Below are 13,538 nucleotides of genomic sequence, written 5' to 3'. Positions count from 1 at the left end.
GTATACCTTACTGCATATCCAATTGCATGTGTAAACTCAATTTCTAAAATAAGAACTATATGAATTGTTGAACTCTATGTTACATGGTTGTACTTTCGTTGACATCCTAGAAGTATTATAAATTTTTATTCTTTTCTTAACATGGCTATGGATTTTATAGTACATTGTTAGGATTAAAAGTCAAGAAAAACAAGTATAAAAGTAGAAAGTTTACAAGTTTTCTCGTAGATTATAAGATTTCCGGGTATTGTGGTTCCAATGCGGTATAATATCGGTTGGTTTTTGAGGTTTTTGGGTCTAAAATGCCACCCCTAGATAATACTAACTATAAGTAATTACTTAAAATAAAAGTTCGTAAATGATTAAACTAATATTTTCTATTTGTTACTTATTTATGTCGATCCGTATGACCTAATACTTTCTATTTGTTATAACTTGTATTTGTTTTACCCATAATTAATTCAAATATTTTTTTAGGGAAAATAAACTTGTCCAAATGTATGGTAGAATTGAAATATTATAACTTGACCAAATGTATGGTACAATTCAAATGTTATAAAAGTTCGTAAATGATTAAACTAATATTTTCTATTTGGACTTGGACAACAAGTCCTTATTAAACTCATAAAGCCACTTGGAAAAGCCATCACGCTAGCTTGCACTCAAATGTCTCAACATCCGTCACGCCAACTTGCAATCTCGTATAAATTTCCTTATTTTGCTACAAAATATCCATATTCAAAACAATAAAACTTGGGTATCTTTATATAAATCCAAATAATTTTAACAAAAAAATTAGTTTTAAGAAGAAAAAAAGCTTAACATGTGATAACTATAATACTTTGTAACTTTATTTATGTATGTCCATTATAGCTTGTAATTGCGCAATTGGACTGTAAATGAGACTCTTTTGTTTGTCAATTGCAAGACACGATTGCAAATGACACTATCTGTTTGTCAATTGAATTTACAAATCACATACTGTATGGACATTCTCAAATTTGAAAATCATTTGTGCATATTCCTTCATTATTGAAAAGTAAGACATGATTTAGCATAAAGAAAAAGTTTTAAGTAGAAAAAAAGCTTAACATGTGAGAAATATAATGTTTCGTAACTTTATTTATGTCAATCAATTATAGCTTGTAATTACGCGATTGGAATGTAAATGGGATTGCTTTGTTTGTCAATTACGAAGACTAGGATGCAAATGACACTACTTGTCTGTCAATTGCATTGACAAAATCACATAATGTATTCCCATTCTCAAAATTCAAAAAAGCTGCCAATAACATAAAGATTGAAACCTAAATAACAATAAAAATAAAAATAAAAACTGAACTATATTCCTCTACCAAAAAAAAAAAAAAAAAGGGCGGGGACTTTCCCACATCACTCTCATCTTCAATTTAGCCGATGCCTTATGTCACCGAGCTCATACAAAATTCCTTTATTTTGCTACAGCACAGCCACGTCATGTTGGCAATTGACAAACATGCACTATGTAATTGCCATTATGTTCTTTCTTTAAAAAAAAAAAAATTGAATATGTAATTGCCAAACAACCACTGTTATTTAATTTTTCTTCTCTTCCATGATTAAGTATGTAAAAGTAAAAAAAACAATAGAATTTAGCAAATCAATTAACTTTTACTTTCATTCCAAGTGTTAATAACTTAATGACAAGTAAATAACAAACATTGTTGGACACAAGGTAATTGAAGTGCAATTGGGTTCACAAAAATCCAATTAACAGACAGGAAGCAGGTAATTGAACATGTGAAATCCAATTGCATCAATGGAATTCACAAAAAAAAAAATAATAATAATAATAATAATTGAGAAAACTAAACATATTCTCAACAATCAATCAAATGGCAAAGGATTTACTTAGCACACAGCTGGATTAATGGAACATAAAAACAAAATGATGCATATTATGCAAACTTGGAACGCAATTGGATTTACAAATATCCAATTGGTTAGATATGAAGCAGGTAATTGAATATGTGACATCTAATTGCATCAATGGAATGCACTGCACGTGGAACAAAATACAAAATACAAAATACATGTAATTGTATCAAAGACAATTGCCAAACAGGATTTTGGTAATTGCATTAGCATCTGTAAAAAAAAAAACTTAATCATAGAATCCATATGTATCAACAAGCACAACAAGGGGAGCAAGTTTATACCTTGACTCAAAGTCCAATTCGATCGGGAAGTGGTCAAATTTTGATGAAAACCCATACTAACTTCCTTATTTCGCAATGAAAGGAATTACAACTTTGTTGGATTCGGACACAAACAAGAAACCTCAAACTAGATATTGTCTTTATATAATTTCAACAAGGCCATTAAACTGGACTTACAACAGAAAATTTGAATCTCTTTCTAATCATTTTTTCTCCTTTAAGACTTGCCTTCTTTTTTCTTTTTTTTCTCTTTCCATTTTCCTAAGAGACTACAGTGCAAATATGATCAAGTTTTCATACAAATGTGGCTATTAACTATTGAAAGAATATTAATTTGAAATGACCAACTATGAAACGCAGAACTAAAATTGAATTGCCTTAACCTTGAAATTTTTACAACAAAAACCATAATGGCAACTTCAACAATTACATAGCTTCTCATGCACTAAACAACATGGCTAAATTTTTTACGTGTTAAAAACACTAATTACTTTATACAAAGGGAAAATGTAATCTTATAAAAAGAAAAGATTGAAAAGTGATAAAAACTCTAAAATATGAAATGAAAGCTAACGCAAGAAAAGAATTCACATTAATCTTTTGAAAGAAAAAAATAAAGATAGTCATCAAGCTAATAATTGTCAAGATATATGAACTCAACAACACTATAATTTTTGACAAATAAAACCATGTAAAGAATACACACCAAGAACGAGATACAGTAGAGCATGCGCCATGACCTTGCCATTACAGGTCTGCAAAACATTGAATAAAAATTAGTTTCAATCTCCATCACCCACCCAAAAAAACTCATTTCTAACACAAATAGGCACTATATCTAACATTAAAACCTTCAATGACCCATAAATTGCAGCCACATATGACAGAAAAATTGATGAAATTGAAAAAATCTTACCTTTTCTAATGAATTTCAGTTTCGGAAAGGGATTTAGGTGTCTAGGGTTAGGGTTTTATGTTGGGGGTTTAGGGGTTTGGGTATGAGGGAAGCAGAATGAACCAGAGACAAGAAAAAGAGGCAAAAGGGAGAAATTTTCAAAGGGCTAGCTAGCGAAGGAGAGAGGAGAGAGGCGGTAAAGAGCAAGTGAAGCTCGCCATCATCGTCCTCGTCAATGGTTGCTTGTTGCTAGATGCCAGAAGAAGATGAACGAAGTGAAAGAGAGGGCTCAGTTTTTTACGGATTAGGGATTTTCCTTCAACCTGCTGAGAAGGTTTTCAAGTTATCTCATTGAATGGTGTAGATCTATCCTTGTTATTTTGCTTAAATCTAACGGTCAATATCTATTGGTGCATGGATGCGCCATGTGCACTGTTGAATTTTCCCACATATATTGAACACATGGAAATGAGTTCATTTCCATCAAAAGATCTAAAACCTACCTCTCTTATTCCATATGGAGAAAGCTTCAGAGCTAGTCGTCATCCCATCCGCCTTCCAGATGTCGAAGCTCCTTGTTGCAAGCCATGTCCAACTTTTCATCACCGTCCTCATCATGAGGGTTCCTATCCCACTGCGGGTGGAATTCCACGCTTGAGAGCAGTGATGGTTCCAGGATTCGAAAGCCGACCGGACAAAACTTATATAATAAATTTAACGAAACGAGTGAATTTTATTAATAAACATAAAAAGATTACATAGTGAGTAGAGATGTAATAAGCTTTATCCTCAAATGCATTTATATCTACAAATACAAAAACTAAAATAAAAACCAAAATTTTTAAAAAAAATTATTTCACATTAAAAAGAAAGATAAAATAGGGGACTACATTAATTTTTTTTTTTTAAAAGCCAGGTTTATATCGAGAGAAATGGGAAGGAAGAAAATAGGCGGAGCTAGGTTTATTTATTTATTTATTTATTTATTATTATTTAATAACTAGTTGTGACCTCATTTCTCCCCTTTTTTCCTTTTATAAACGTCTATTATGACATCCGTTTTTGGCTTTCCACATCGAGCTCCATAGCCCTATCAATCATGTTCCGTAATTTCTGAAATAACTATCTTTGTGTGAGACAAAAAAAATTAATAATCATAAGTAATGTAGGTAATATTTTCTAACAAATAGAGAGAAGGAAAAGGAAGAAATAAGAAAGGGAAGAGAAGATAGAAGAAAAAGAGCAGAAAAAAAAAAAAGAAAAAAAAAAGAGAGATGAGAGATGAGAGAAGGAAAAGAACGAAAAAAGAGAGATAGAGAGGAGAGAAGGAAAACCAAAACAAAAAAAGGAGAGAGGAGAGAGGAGAGTGTAGGTAATATTTTTTTAACAAAAATTTGGGCTAGGCAAAAGAGGAGAGATGAGAGAGAAGAGTGTGGGTAATATTTTTTTAACACAAATTTCGGCTGGGCATGAGCTCAGCCTGCCATAGGCTAGAACCGCCACTGCTTAAGAGCCTATGGTTCAGGGTGCCCATGGCCACGTGGCCGGTGTACGCGGAGCAGCAATTAAATGCCTTTGAATTGGTGAGGGAGTTGGGTTTGGCAGTGGCAATTAAGATGGATTATAGGAGGGACACCCAAGTGGTGGTGATTGCAGAGGAGATACAGAGAGGGATAAGGGAGGTGATGGAGCATGATAGTGATGTAAGGAAGAGGGTGAAAGAGATGAATGAGGAGAGCAAAAAAGCCTTGATCAGATTTTCATTTGATATATTAGGTAAGTCCTAGAAAAATAAGAAATTCCCATATCAATTGCTACTTTTTTGTTTGTGTGGCACATCAATTGCTACTAGATTTCTATCATGAGTAGATGAATTTAATAAAGTTCTCGATTTTTTATAAGAAAGGTTTTTTCGCTACTTTACTAGGACTTGTCAGGGGACACAAAGCAATTTGCTCTTTGGGTTGGTTTCTTTGCAAATTAGAGGTCAATTTTTTATTTTCGTTTATGTAGAGGTTTATCTTCGGCAATTTGAGTATACTCATTAAATTCTGACCCCATCCTTTGTTGATAAGTCTTGTGAAGTTGTGTGGTCAATTATTTGAGGGCATGCCCACTCTTTACTGCCAAGTCCACGACGACTTGTCAGACCAAAACCAATTATGATAACTTTTGTTTTGGCTTGGTTTCCAAGTAAATAAGTTTATCAAATTTTCAAAGTCACAAGATTAATATAAAAGACAATCTTGACTAAACATATAAAAAATATATAAAATAAATAAAAGTTTGACCTCTCTTCCTTTTTGACAAGTATAAACTCCGGAATTCATTGCAAATTACAATGAGAGTTGATTCTCTCACTTCTTTTTAATTCACTTACTCTTTTTTTATTAGAAATGTTATATTTAAATCTCTTTTACTACATTCTTTTTTTGTTATAATAAAAATTATTAAAAAACAAAAGGAATATAAGTGAACAAAAAAGGAGAAAATCACTACCCATTATAATATCAATTTTTCAACTCACAAGATTTATATAAAATAAAGCAATGATTTAAAATTCTATTTTATCATTTTACACTCCTTTTTAGTTATAAAAAGGAGTGTAAGTGGATAAAATAGAATAAAAATGAGTGGGAAATCACCATTCAAAATAAAACGTCAGACTTTATACAATTCATCGCAAAAATGCCAGCAAAGGCATGACATCAAATCAATTCATTAACCAGATGTATATAAGCAAGTTTATCAGCTGAGCTTTTCATTGTCATCTTCTTTCTTCATCTCCACAAATGAAGAGACCAGCAGAACTTGTGTTCATCCCAGCCGCGGGCATTGGCCATGTTGTGTCCACAATTGAGATAGCAAAGCTCTTAGTTTCTCGTGATGACCGTCTCTTCATCACACTTCTCATCATGAAACGACCCTTTGACGAACTCTTCACAAACACGGACTCTTCAATCTCACCACGCATCAACTTCGTCAACCTCCCCGAAACAACAGATCTCTCTTGCTTCAAATTCTTCGTCGAAAATCAGAAAACCCAAGTCAGAGATGCCGTCGCTAAACTCGTTGAGTCAAATCAGTCAGGCTCCTCAAAGCCCCGGCTCTCCGGGTTCGTGGTTGACATGTTCTGCACCACCATGATTGACGTGGCCAATGAGTTTGGGGTACCTTCTTACGTGTTCTTCACCTCCAGTGCTGCATGTCTCGGGCTCTTGTTCCACCTCCAGACGCTTCGGGACGAGCATGGCAAGGATGTGGCTGAGTTTATGCACTCGGATTCTGACTTGGTCGTCCCGAGTTTTGTCAATCCTCTGCCTGCTAGCGTCTTGCCTGGTAAGCTACTGGACAAGGAGAGGGCTGAATCATTCCTCAACTATGCCAGGAGGTTTAGAGAAACCAAGGGTATTTTGGTAAATACATTCTGGGAGCTGGAATCGCATGCCCTTCATTCTATTTCTTATGGTAAAAACCCACCAGTGTACCCTGTGGGACCCTTATTGAACCTCAAGAGTAGTGATGATGATAAGGGTGGGGATATCTTGAGTTGGCTTGATGATCAACCACCGTTGTCCGTAGTTTTTCTCTGCTTTGGGAGCATGGGAAGCTTCGGTGAGGCCCAAGTGAAAGAGATAGCATGTGCGCTAGAGCGCACCGGGCTCCGATTCTTGTGGTCCCTACGCCAGCCCCCACCGAAAGGGAAGATGGCTATGCCAAGCGATTATGCGGACCCTAGTGGAGTCTTACCCGAAGGGTTTCTTGATCGAACGGCTAAGATTGGGAAGGTCATAGGGTGGGCCCCACAAGTGGACATTTTGGCCCACTCGTCAATCGGAGGGTTCGTATCCCATTGTGGATGGAATTCCATGTTGGAGAGCTTGTGGTACGGTGTCCCGGTGGCCACGTGGCCAATGTATGCGGAACAACAAACAAATGCCTTTCAGCTGATAAAAGAATTGGGATTGGCTGTGGAGATCAAGATGGATTATAGGAAGGACAGTGAGGTGGTTGTGAGTGCACAAGACATAGAGAGAGGAATAAGACAAGTGATGGAGCCTGGTAGTGTTATAAGGAAGAGGGTGAAGGAAATGAGTGAAAAGAGCAAAAAATCCCTGATGAATGGCGGATCCTCATACTCTTCATTGGGTCGTTTTATTGATCAGATTTAACACTTGATTCATCAAAGTTTAAAATCATTTGTAGTCGTACGATATAACACGTGAATTAGGAACATTCATGGCTATACAATAAATTCGCGTATGTAAACTTTAGTCTTTTTTATAATAACAAGAGGGAAATGAAATTCCAACAAAAGCTTTAATATCTCTAAGGTTATGAAATTAAGAAGGGGTGAGGTCCAATAAATATGTGAAAGATGAACTGTAATCTCAGTTACCTAGATACATACACAAGCCATATAATTTTGTCTTCACCATTTTTGTGAGGTTGAGTCTTTTTGAAGCTATATACTTCTTTTAATACGATGTTAAAATAGGTGAAGTTCAAGTAACCCTGCCATGACTCATGAACAAAAACTTATATTAAAATTGATTTTTTTTCATCGGTTCTCTTCTTAACAAAGTTATGAGCAAAAGTAAAGTAGATTTCAATTAAAATTTAAAACTGTAGTTGTTTTAGGTAAAAGTCATTCAATACACTCCTAATACGTGCCATGCGTCGTCCAATGGCTGGTCCCCTAATAATCAACACAGTAAGTGCCTACAACCACCCTCTCACCCTAGTAGGGAGGGTGGCTGAAGATCTTCCTAAGCTTGATTTTATGGAGATGTGTTCCCCTTCATCTCCTATAAATACCATTCACCTACATTTAGACAAAGATATTAACTCCTTCATGTCCAGAAAATCTACTCATTTACTCTCTTAAACATCATTTGTTCTCCCCCTAACTTAGGCATCAGAGAGGAATAATTGGCTGGTACTACACCACCAATGCCTCTTTGATAACTTGCTTTCTGTTGTGCAAAACACCTGGGCCAAAGAAGACAGCCCATCCATGCAAATTCAACTTGATTCACATTCGATCTTTGCCCAATCAAGGTCCTAGTTCACCACGGGATTCAACACAAGTCAACAGCAATGATATAAGAGATAGGGTGAAAAAAAATGAGTGACAATAGCAAGCAAGCCTTGTGAGGGTGGTTCCTCCTTGGGACGGTTTAACTATCAAATTTAACTAATTCTGATTTAGCAAAGCTCAAGATCATTTAAATGTTTGGCTTTTTAAAACAAGTTTTATAAAACTTAGTATAATAACAGGGAAAATATGAAATATTATATATATATATATTCTCAAAATTATTGCTTTAATGTGTAAAGTTATAAGTGAGAACCAAAATATTGATAATATTAACGAAATATCGATAGCAGTGTGACATAGGTGCATGACTGTTTTCCTTTGGAATTTTTGATAAATTATTTTTATATATATGTCAAATTGTAATTCGTATGAATGAAAAGTATTTTTGTACATGAAAAGAGGCAAGCAGTATCCTTAATTAACAAATAAAATAAAATGACTTGCCTTCTTAATTGTTTTGACTGAAAAAACTGACAAATTATGAGCACGTATCATTGACATATTCAATGCATTCTACTACGACTAGTTGGACCAAAATCAATTTTTGATGACCTTTTGTTTTGGATTTCCGAGTCTATTACCCACTGGACTTAATAATGGACAACCCCAATTTTTTCGGATCACAAGATTTATATAACTCAAAATCTTGACTTCAGGTGAGGTTTTCATTGCATTCAACACAAAATGAGGAGACTTGCGTTCATGCCAGCAAAGGCATGACGTCACCTAACAAAAATGAAAAAGGGTCAAAGCAATGTTAGAAACACCACCGTGAACATGCACACGACATGCTATGTATAAAGATGTTTCATGAGCTGAGTTTTTCATCAACTATTTATCATTTCTTCATCTCCCAAAATTAATCAAATAATGAAGAGACCAGCACAACTTGTGTTCATCCCAGCCCCGGGCGTTGGCCACATCGTGTCAACGGTCGAGATCGCAAAGCAACTCGTTGCTCAAGATGACCAGCTCTTCATCACCATCCTCATCATGAAGCTCCCCTTCGACAAGCTCTTCACCAATACAGACCCTTCAATCTCACACCGCATCAGCTTCGTCAAACTCCCGGAGTCCCACATCGACACACAGGGCCTTGCCTTCCCCTCCTTCATCAAAACATTCGTCCAAGGCCACAAGTCCCACGTCAAAGACGCCGTCACAAAGTTACTCGCTGAGTCCGCTCAGGCCGAGCTTGCCGGGTTTGTCATCGACATGTTCTGCACCCCCATGATCAACGTGGCGGACGAATTCCAGATTCCTTCCTACCTCTTCTTCACCTCCAGCGCAGCAACTCTAGGGTTCTGGTTCCAACACCAGTCACTTCATGATGAGAAGGGGAAGGACATTGCTGAGATAACTGGGTGGGATTCTGAGTTGATCGTCCCGAGTTTCATCAACCCCGTGCCTGCTGGAGTCTGGCCGGGAGTGATGCGGGAGAAGGAAAGCGCCACAAACTTCATCGATTTTGCAGCGAGGTTTAGACAAACCAAGGGTATTTTGATAAACACTTTCAGGGAGCTGGAACCACATGCTCTTCGTTCTCTTTCTGATGGTAAATTCCCACCAGTGTACCCTGTGGGGCCCCTGTTGAATCTGAAGAGTGATGATGGCCACGTTGGCTCGGACCAGTCCATTCAGAAGTCTGATATCTTGGAGTGGCTTGATGATCAGCCTCCTTCCTCGGTGGTGTTCCTGTGCTTTGGGAGCATGGGAAGCTTTGATGAGGCGCAGGTGAAGGAGATAGCGTGTGCGCTGGAGCAAAGCGGGCAGCGGTTCTTGTGGTCCCTAAGGAAGCCCGAGCCAAAAGGCAAGATGGGGATGCCGAGCGATTATGCGGATGTCAAGGGAGTCTTGCCTGAAGGGTTTCTTGATCGGACGGCTGGGATAGGGAAGGTCATAGGATGGGCTCCACAAGTGGCCATTTTGGCCCACCCGGGAGTCGGAGGGTTTGTGTCCCATTGTGGGTGGAATTCTACGCTAGAGAGCATATGGTGTGGTGTGCCGATTGCCACGTGGCCAATGTACGCAGAACAACAACTAAATGCGTTTGGGCTAGTGAAGGAGTTGGGATTGGGTGTGGAAATTAAGATGGATTTTAAGCAGGACAGTGACGTGGTGGTGAGTGCAGAGGAGATAGAGAGAGGGATAAGGCAAGTGATGGAGAAGGACAGTGATATAAGAGCGAGGGTGAAGGAAATTAGTGAGAAGAGCAAGAAGGCTTTGACGGATGGTGGTTCTTCATATTCTTCCTTGGGACGTTTTCTTGACCAGATTTGAGTTTAGATTCGTTAAAACTCAAGATGATGCATTGAAAACACAGTTGTTAATTTTTCATAGGAGATTTGATGAGCAGATATTTTCTCCTTTTGTTTTCTGTTATGTGATTGGTCCCTTTTTAAAATCTGAGGATATTGTCCCAAAAGCCAAACTCTATTTATAGGAAATGAAAACGATGGATATGCCGATATCTTAAGACAAGTGTAAAAGTTTGACCTCTCTTCCTTTTTTGACAAGTATAAACTCAAGATCATTTAAATGTTTGGCCTTTTTAAAACAAGTTTTATAAAACTTAGTATAATAACAGGGGAAATATGAAATATATATAGTCTCAAAATTATTGCTTTAATATGTGTAAAGCTATAATTAAGGATTAAAATATTGATAATATTGATGAAATATCGTCGATATTATCGTTTTTTTAGGTCTAGAATATTTTTGCCTTCTTAATTGTTTTGACTGAAAAAACTGACAAATTATGTGCAGGTATGATTGTCATATTCAATGCATTCTACTACGACTAGTTGGACCAAAATCAATTTTTGATAAGCTTTTGTTTTGTCCTTTTTGTTTTGGATTTCCGAGTCTATTACCCAGTGGACTTAATAATGGACAATATCCAATACTTTTCGGATCACAAGATTTATATAACTCAAAATCTTGACTTCATAGACAATCCCACGTACAAGCCTAGCCATTGGCCTAGATAATTAAATTCCAAAAATAAACAATAAAAATGTGCAAAAAGTACCACTGCCAGCCATGCACATGACATGTGATGTGTAAAATTATATGCATATATACTAAGTTTTATAAGCCGAGGTTTTCATTGCATTCAACACAAAATGAGGAGACTTGTGTTCATCCCAGGCCCGGGCATCGGGCACCTCGTATCAACGGTTGAGATCGCAAAGCAACTCGCGGCTAGAGATCACCAGCTCTTCATCACAGTTCTCATCATGAAGCTCCCCTTCGACCAACTCTTCACCAACACAGACGCTTCCATCTCACGACGCATCAACTTCATTAACCTCCCCGAAGCCCACGTTGACACACGAAACACCGGCCCCTCTTCGTTCTTCAAAACCTTCGTCGAAAATCACAAAACCCACGTTAGAGCAGCTGTCTCCGAGTCAAGTACTCAGTCAGAGTCAAACCAGGCTTGGCTGGCCGGGCTGGTTGTTGACATGTTCTGCACCACTATGATTGATGTGGCCGATGAATTTGGGGTTCCTTCCTACGTGTTCTTCACCTCCAACGCCGGGTGTCTCGCGTTCTTGCTCCACCTCCAAACGCTTCGAGACGAGCATGGCACAGACGCGGCTCAGTTGATGGACTCGGAGGCTGAGTTGGCCATCCCGAGTTTCGTCAACTCTTTGCCTGCCCATGTCTTGCCCGGTGTGTTATTGGACAAGGAGGGTGCCACAGCATTTCTCAATCATGCAAAGAGGTTTAGAGAAACCAAGGGTATTTTAGTAAATACGTTCTCAGAACTGGAATCACATGCGCTTCACTCTCTTTCTGATGGTAAAACCCCACCTGTGTACCCGGTGGGACCTCCGTGGGTACGGACAAGGCTAGACAAAAGTATGATATTTTAAGGTGGCTTGATGATCAGCCTTCCTTGTCTGTGGTGTTCCTGTGTTTTGGGAGCATGGGAAGCTTTGGTGAGGCCCAGGCGAAAGAGATGGCGTGTGCATTGGAGTACGGTGGGTTTCGGTTCTTGTGGTCCCTACGAGAGCCCCCGCTAAAGGGCGAGATTGCCATGCCAAGTGACTATGCGGATCCCGGAAGGGTTTCTGGATCGAACGGCTGGGATTGGGAAGGTCATAGGGTGGGCCCCACAAGTCGCTATACTCGCCCACCCGGCAATCGGAGGGTTTGTATCGCATTGCGGGTGGAACTCCGTGCTGGAGAGCCTATGGCACGGCGTGCCAATTGCCACGTGGCCAATGTACTCGGAGCAACAATTAAATACTTTTGAGCTGGTGAAGGAATTGGGATTGGCAGTGGAAATTAAGATGGATTATAGGAAGGGAAGTGAAGTGGTGGTGAGTGCGGAGGAGATAGGGAGAGGGATAAGGAAAGTGATGGAGAAGGACAGTGATATAAGAAAGAGGGTGAAGGAGATGAGTGTAAAGAGCAAGAAAGCCTTAGTGGATGGTGGTTCCTCTCACTCTTCATTAGGGTGTTTTATTGATCAAATTCAACTTTGATTTATTTCATTTCTGACTCTATCCTCTATGTAACAACTTTTATCCTAGCACTTATTTTAGTGATATTTTTCTACAATAAACATTTTTTTTCCAGGAAAAAGAATTTAAACCATTGTCGAACCTTTTTTTTTTTTTTTAAGAAGGAAAAAAAAAAGGACTTCTTATGTATTAAGTTGTAACTTGTAAAGAAATTACACCATCAATTGAATGTATTTCATTTACAAGATTCTGATATTTACACTACATCATTTGATGCAAATTCTGGAGAGTGAAAACACAAAACTTCGGAGAAAGAAGTACGCAATGCCCAAAGAAAAGAAAAGAAAAAATTATGAACATCATAGACTGACTAGTTTAAGCCCATTTGGCTATCATGGGCATGCAACCAGCTCCAAGAAGAGATTTATTAGCTCCAGCTTGAAGGACTTCCATTGCTCTGCATATTTGGATTCATAAAATCAGTTGCTAGCAGATCAACAAGGGACATATAGATTAAGATACCGGCTGATGCTGCATTGACCGGTATTTTATAATCTCTATGTTCCTTGTTGATATGCTTGCAGCCGACTTTATGAACCCAAAAATACAGAACAAGGCTTCAAGCTGGGGCCAATATATCTATTCCTTTAGAGCTGGTTGCATGTCTATGATATCCAAATGGGCTTAAACTAGGCATCTAGGAAGCTCAGAATAATTATTTCTTCTAATTTTTGCCATTTGCTTGCTTCTTTTTCTGAAGATTTTTGTGTTGGTAAAGCGGGAAGTCAGGAATCGGAAGTGCAGAAAAGATATGCAGATGATCCTAAATCTGAAGAAGTACACAAAATTTGAAGTTTGAGAGAGAGAAG

The 13,538-nt window shown here is 38.0% G+C and overlaps 1 protein-coding gene, 1 long non-coding RNA gene and 2 pseudogenes across 3 annotated transcripts; 3 read left to right on the top strand and 1 right to left on the bottom strand.

Moving 5' to 3' along the window:
- Positions 1-1,231: 1,231 nt before the first annotated feature.
- LOC148918263 (uncharacterized) lies at positions 1,232-3,685 on the bottom strand. The gene is made up of 2 exons (XR_016126006.1): positions 3,115-3,685; positions 1,232-2,953 (listed from the first exon to the last, which is right to left on the bottom strand). It is a non-coding gene; the product is annotated as an uncharacterized LOC148918263 (long non-coding RNA).
- A 2,111-nt stretch (positions 3,686-5,796) lies between these two features.
- Positions 5,797-7,528, top strand: LOC103328992 (UDP-glycosyltransferase 71A16-like). The gene has a single exon (XM_008231420.3). It carries the CDS (start codon positions 5,886-5,888, stop codon positions 7,263-7,265), a length of 1,380 nt encoding a protein of 459 aa, XP_008229642.2. The 5' UTR covers positions 5,797-5,885; the 3' UTR covers positions 7,266-7,528.
- Positions 7,529-8,948: 1,420 nt separating this feature from the next.
- Positions 8,949-10,560, top strand: LOC103328993 (UDP-glycosyltransferase 71A16 pseudogene; annotated as a pseudogene). Its single transcript, XR_016126479.1, has one exon. The product of XR_016126479.1 is annotated as a UDP-glycosyltransferase 71A16 pseudogene (transcript).
- A 473-nt stretch (positions 10,561-11,033) lies between these two features.
- LOC103329075 (UDP-glycosyltransferase 71A16 pseudogene) lies at positions 11,034-12,780 on the top strand (annotated as a pseudogene).
- The last annotated feature ends 758 nt before the right edge of the window (positions 12,781-13,538 follow it).

The sequence above is a fragment of the Prunus mume genome, linkage group LG4, assembly GCF_029339155.1.
Source record: "Prunus mume cultivar Tortuosa linkage group LG4, ASM2933915v1, whole genome shotgun sequence".
In the NCBI taxonomy this organism is placed as follows: Eukaryota; Viridiplantae; Streptophyta; class Magnoliopsida; order Rosales; family Rosaceae; genus Prunus; species Prunus mume.
Note: the sequence above shows the minus strand (reverse complement) of the source record. Positions and strands in the feature narration are given on the sequence as shown.

Excerpts from the sequence above, each read along its gene's own strand:
- LOC103328992 (XM_008231420.3), top strand. The coding sequence starts at position 5,886 with ATGAAGAGACCAGCAGAACTTGTGTTCATCCCAGCCGCGGGCATTGGC.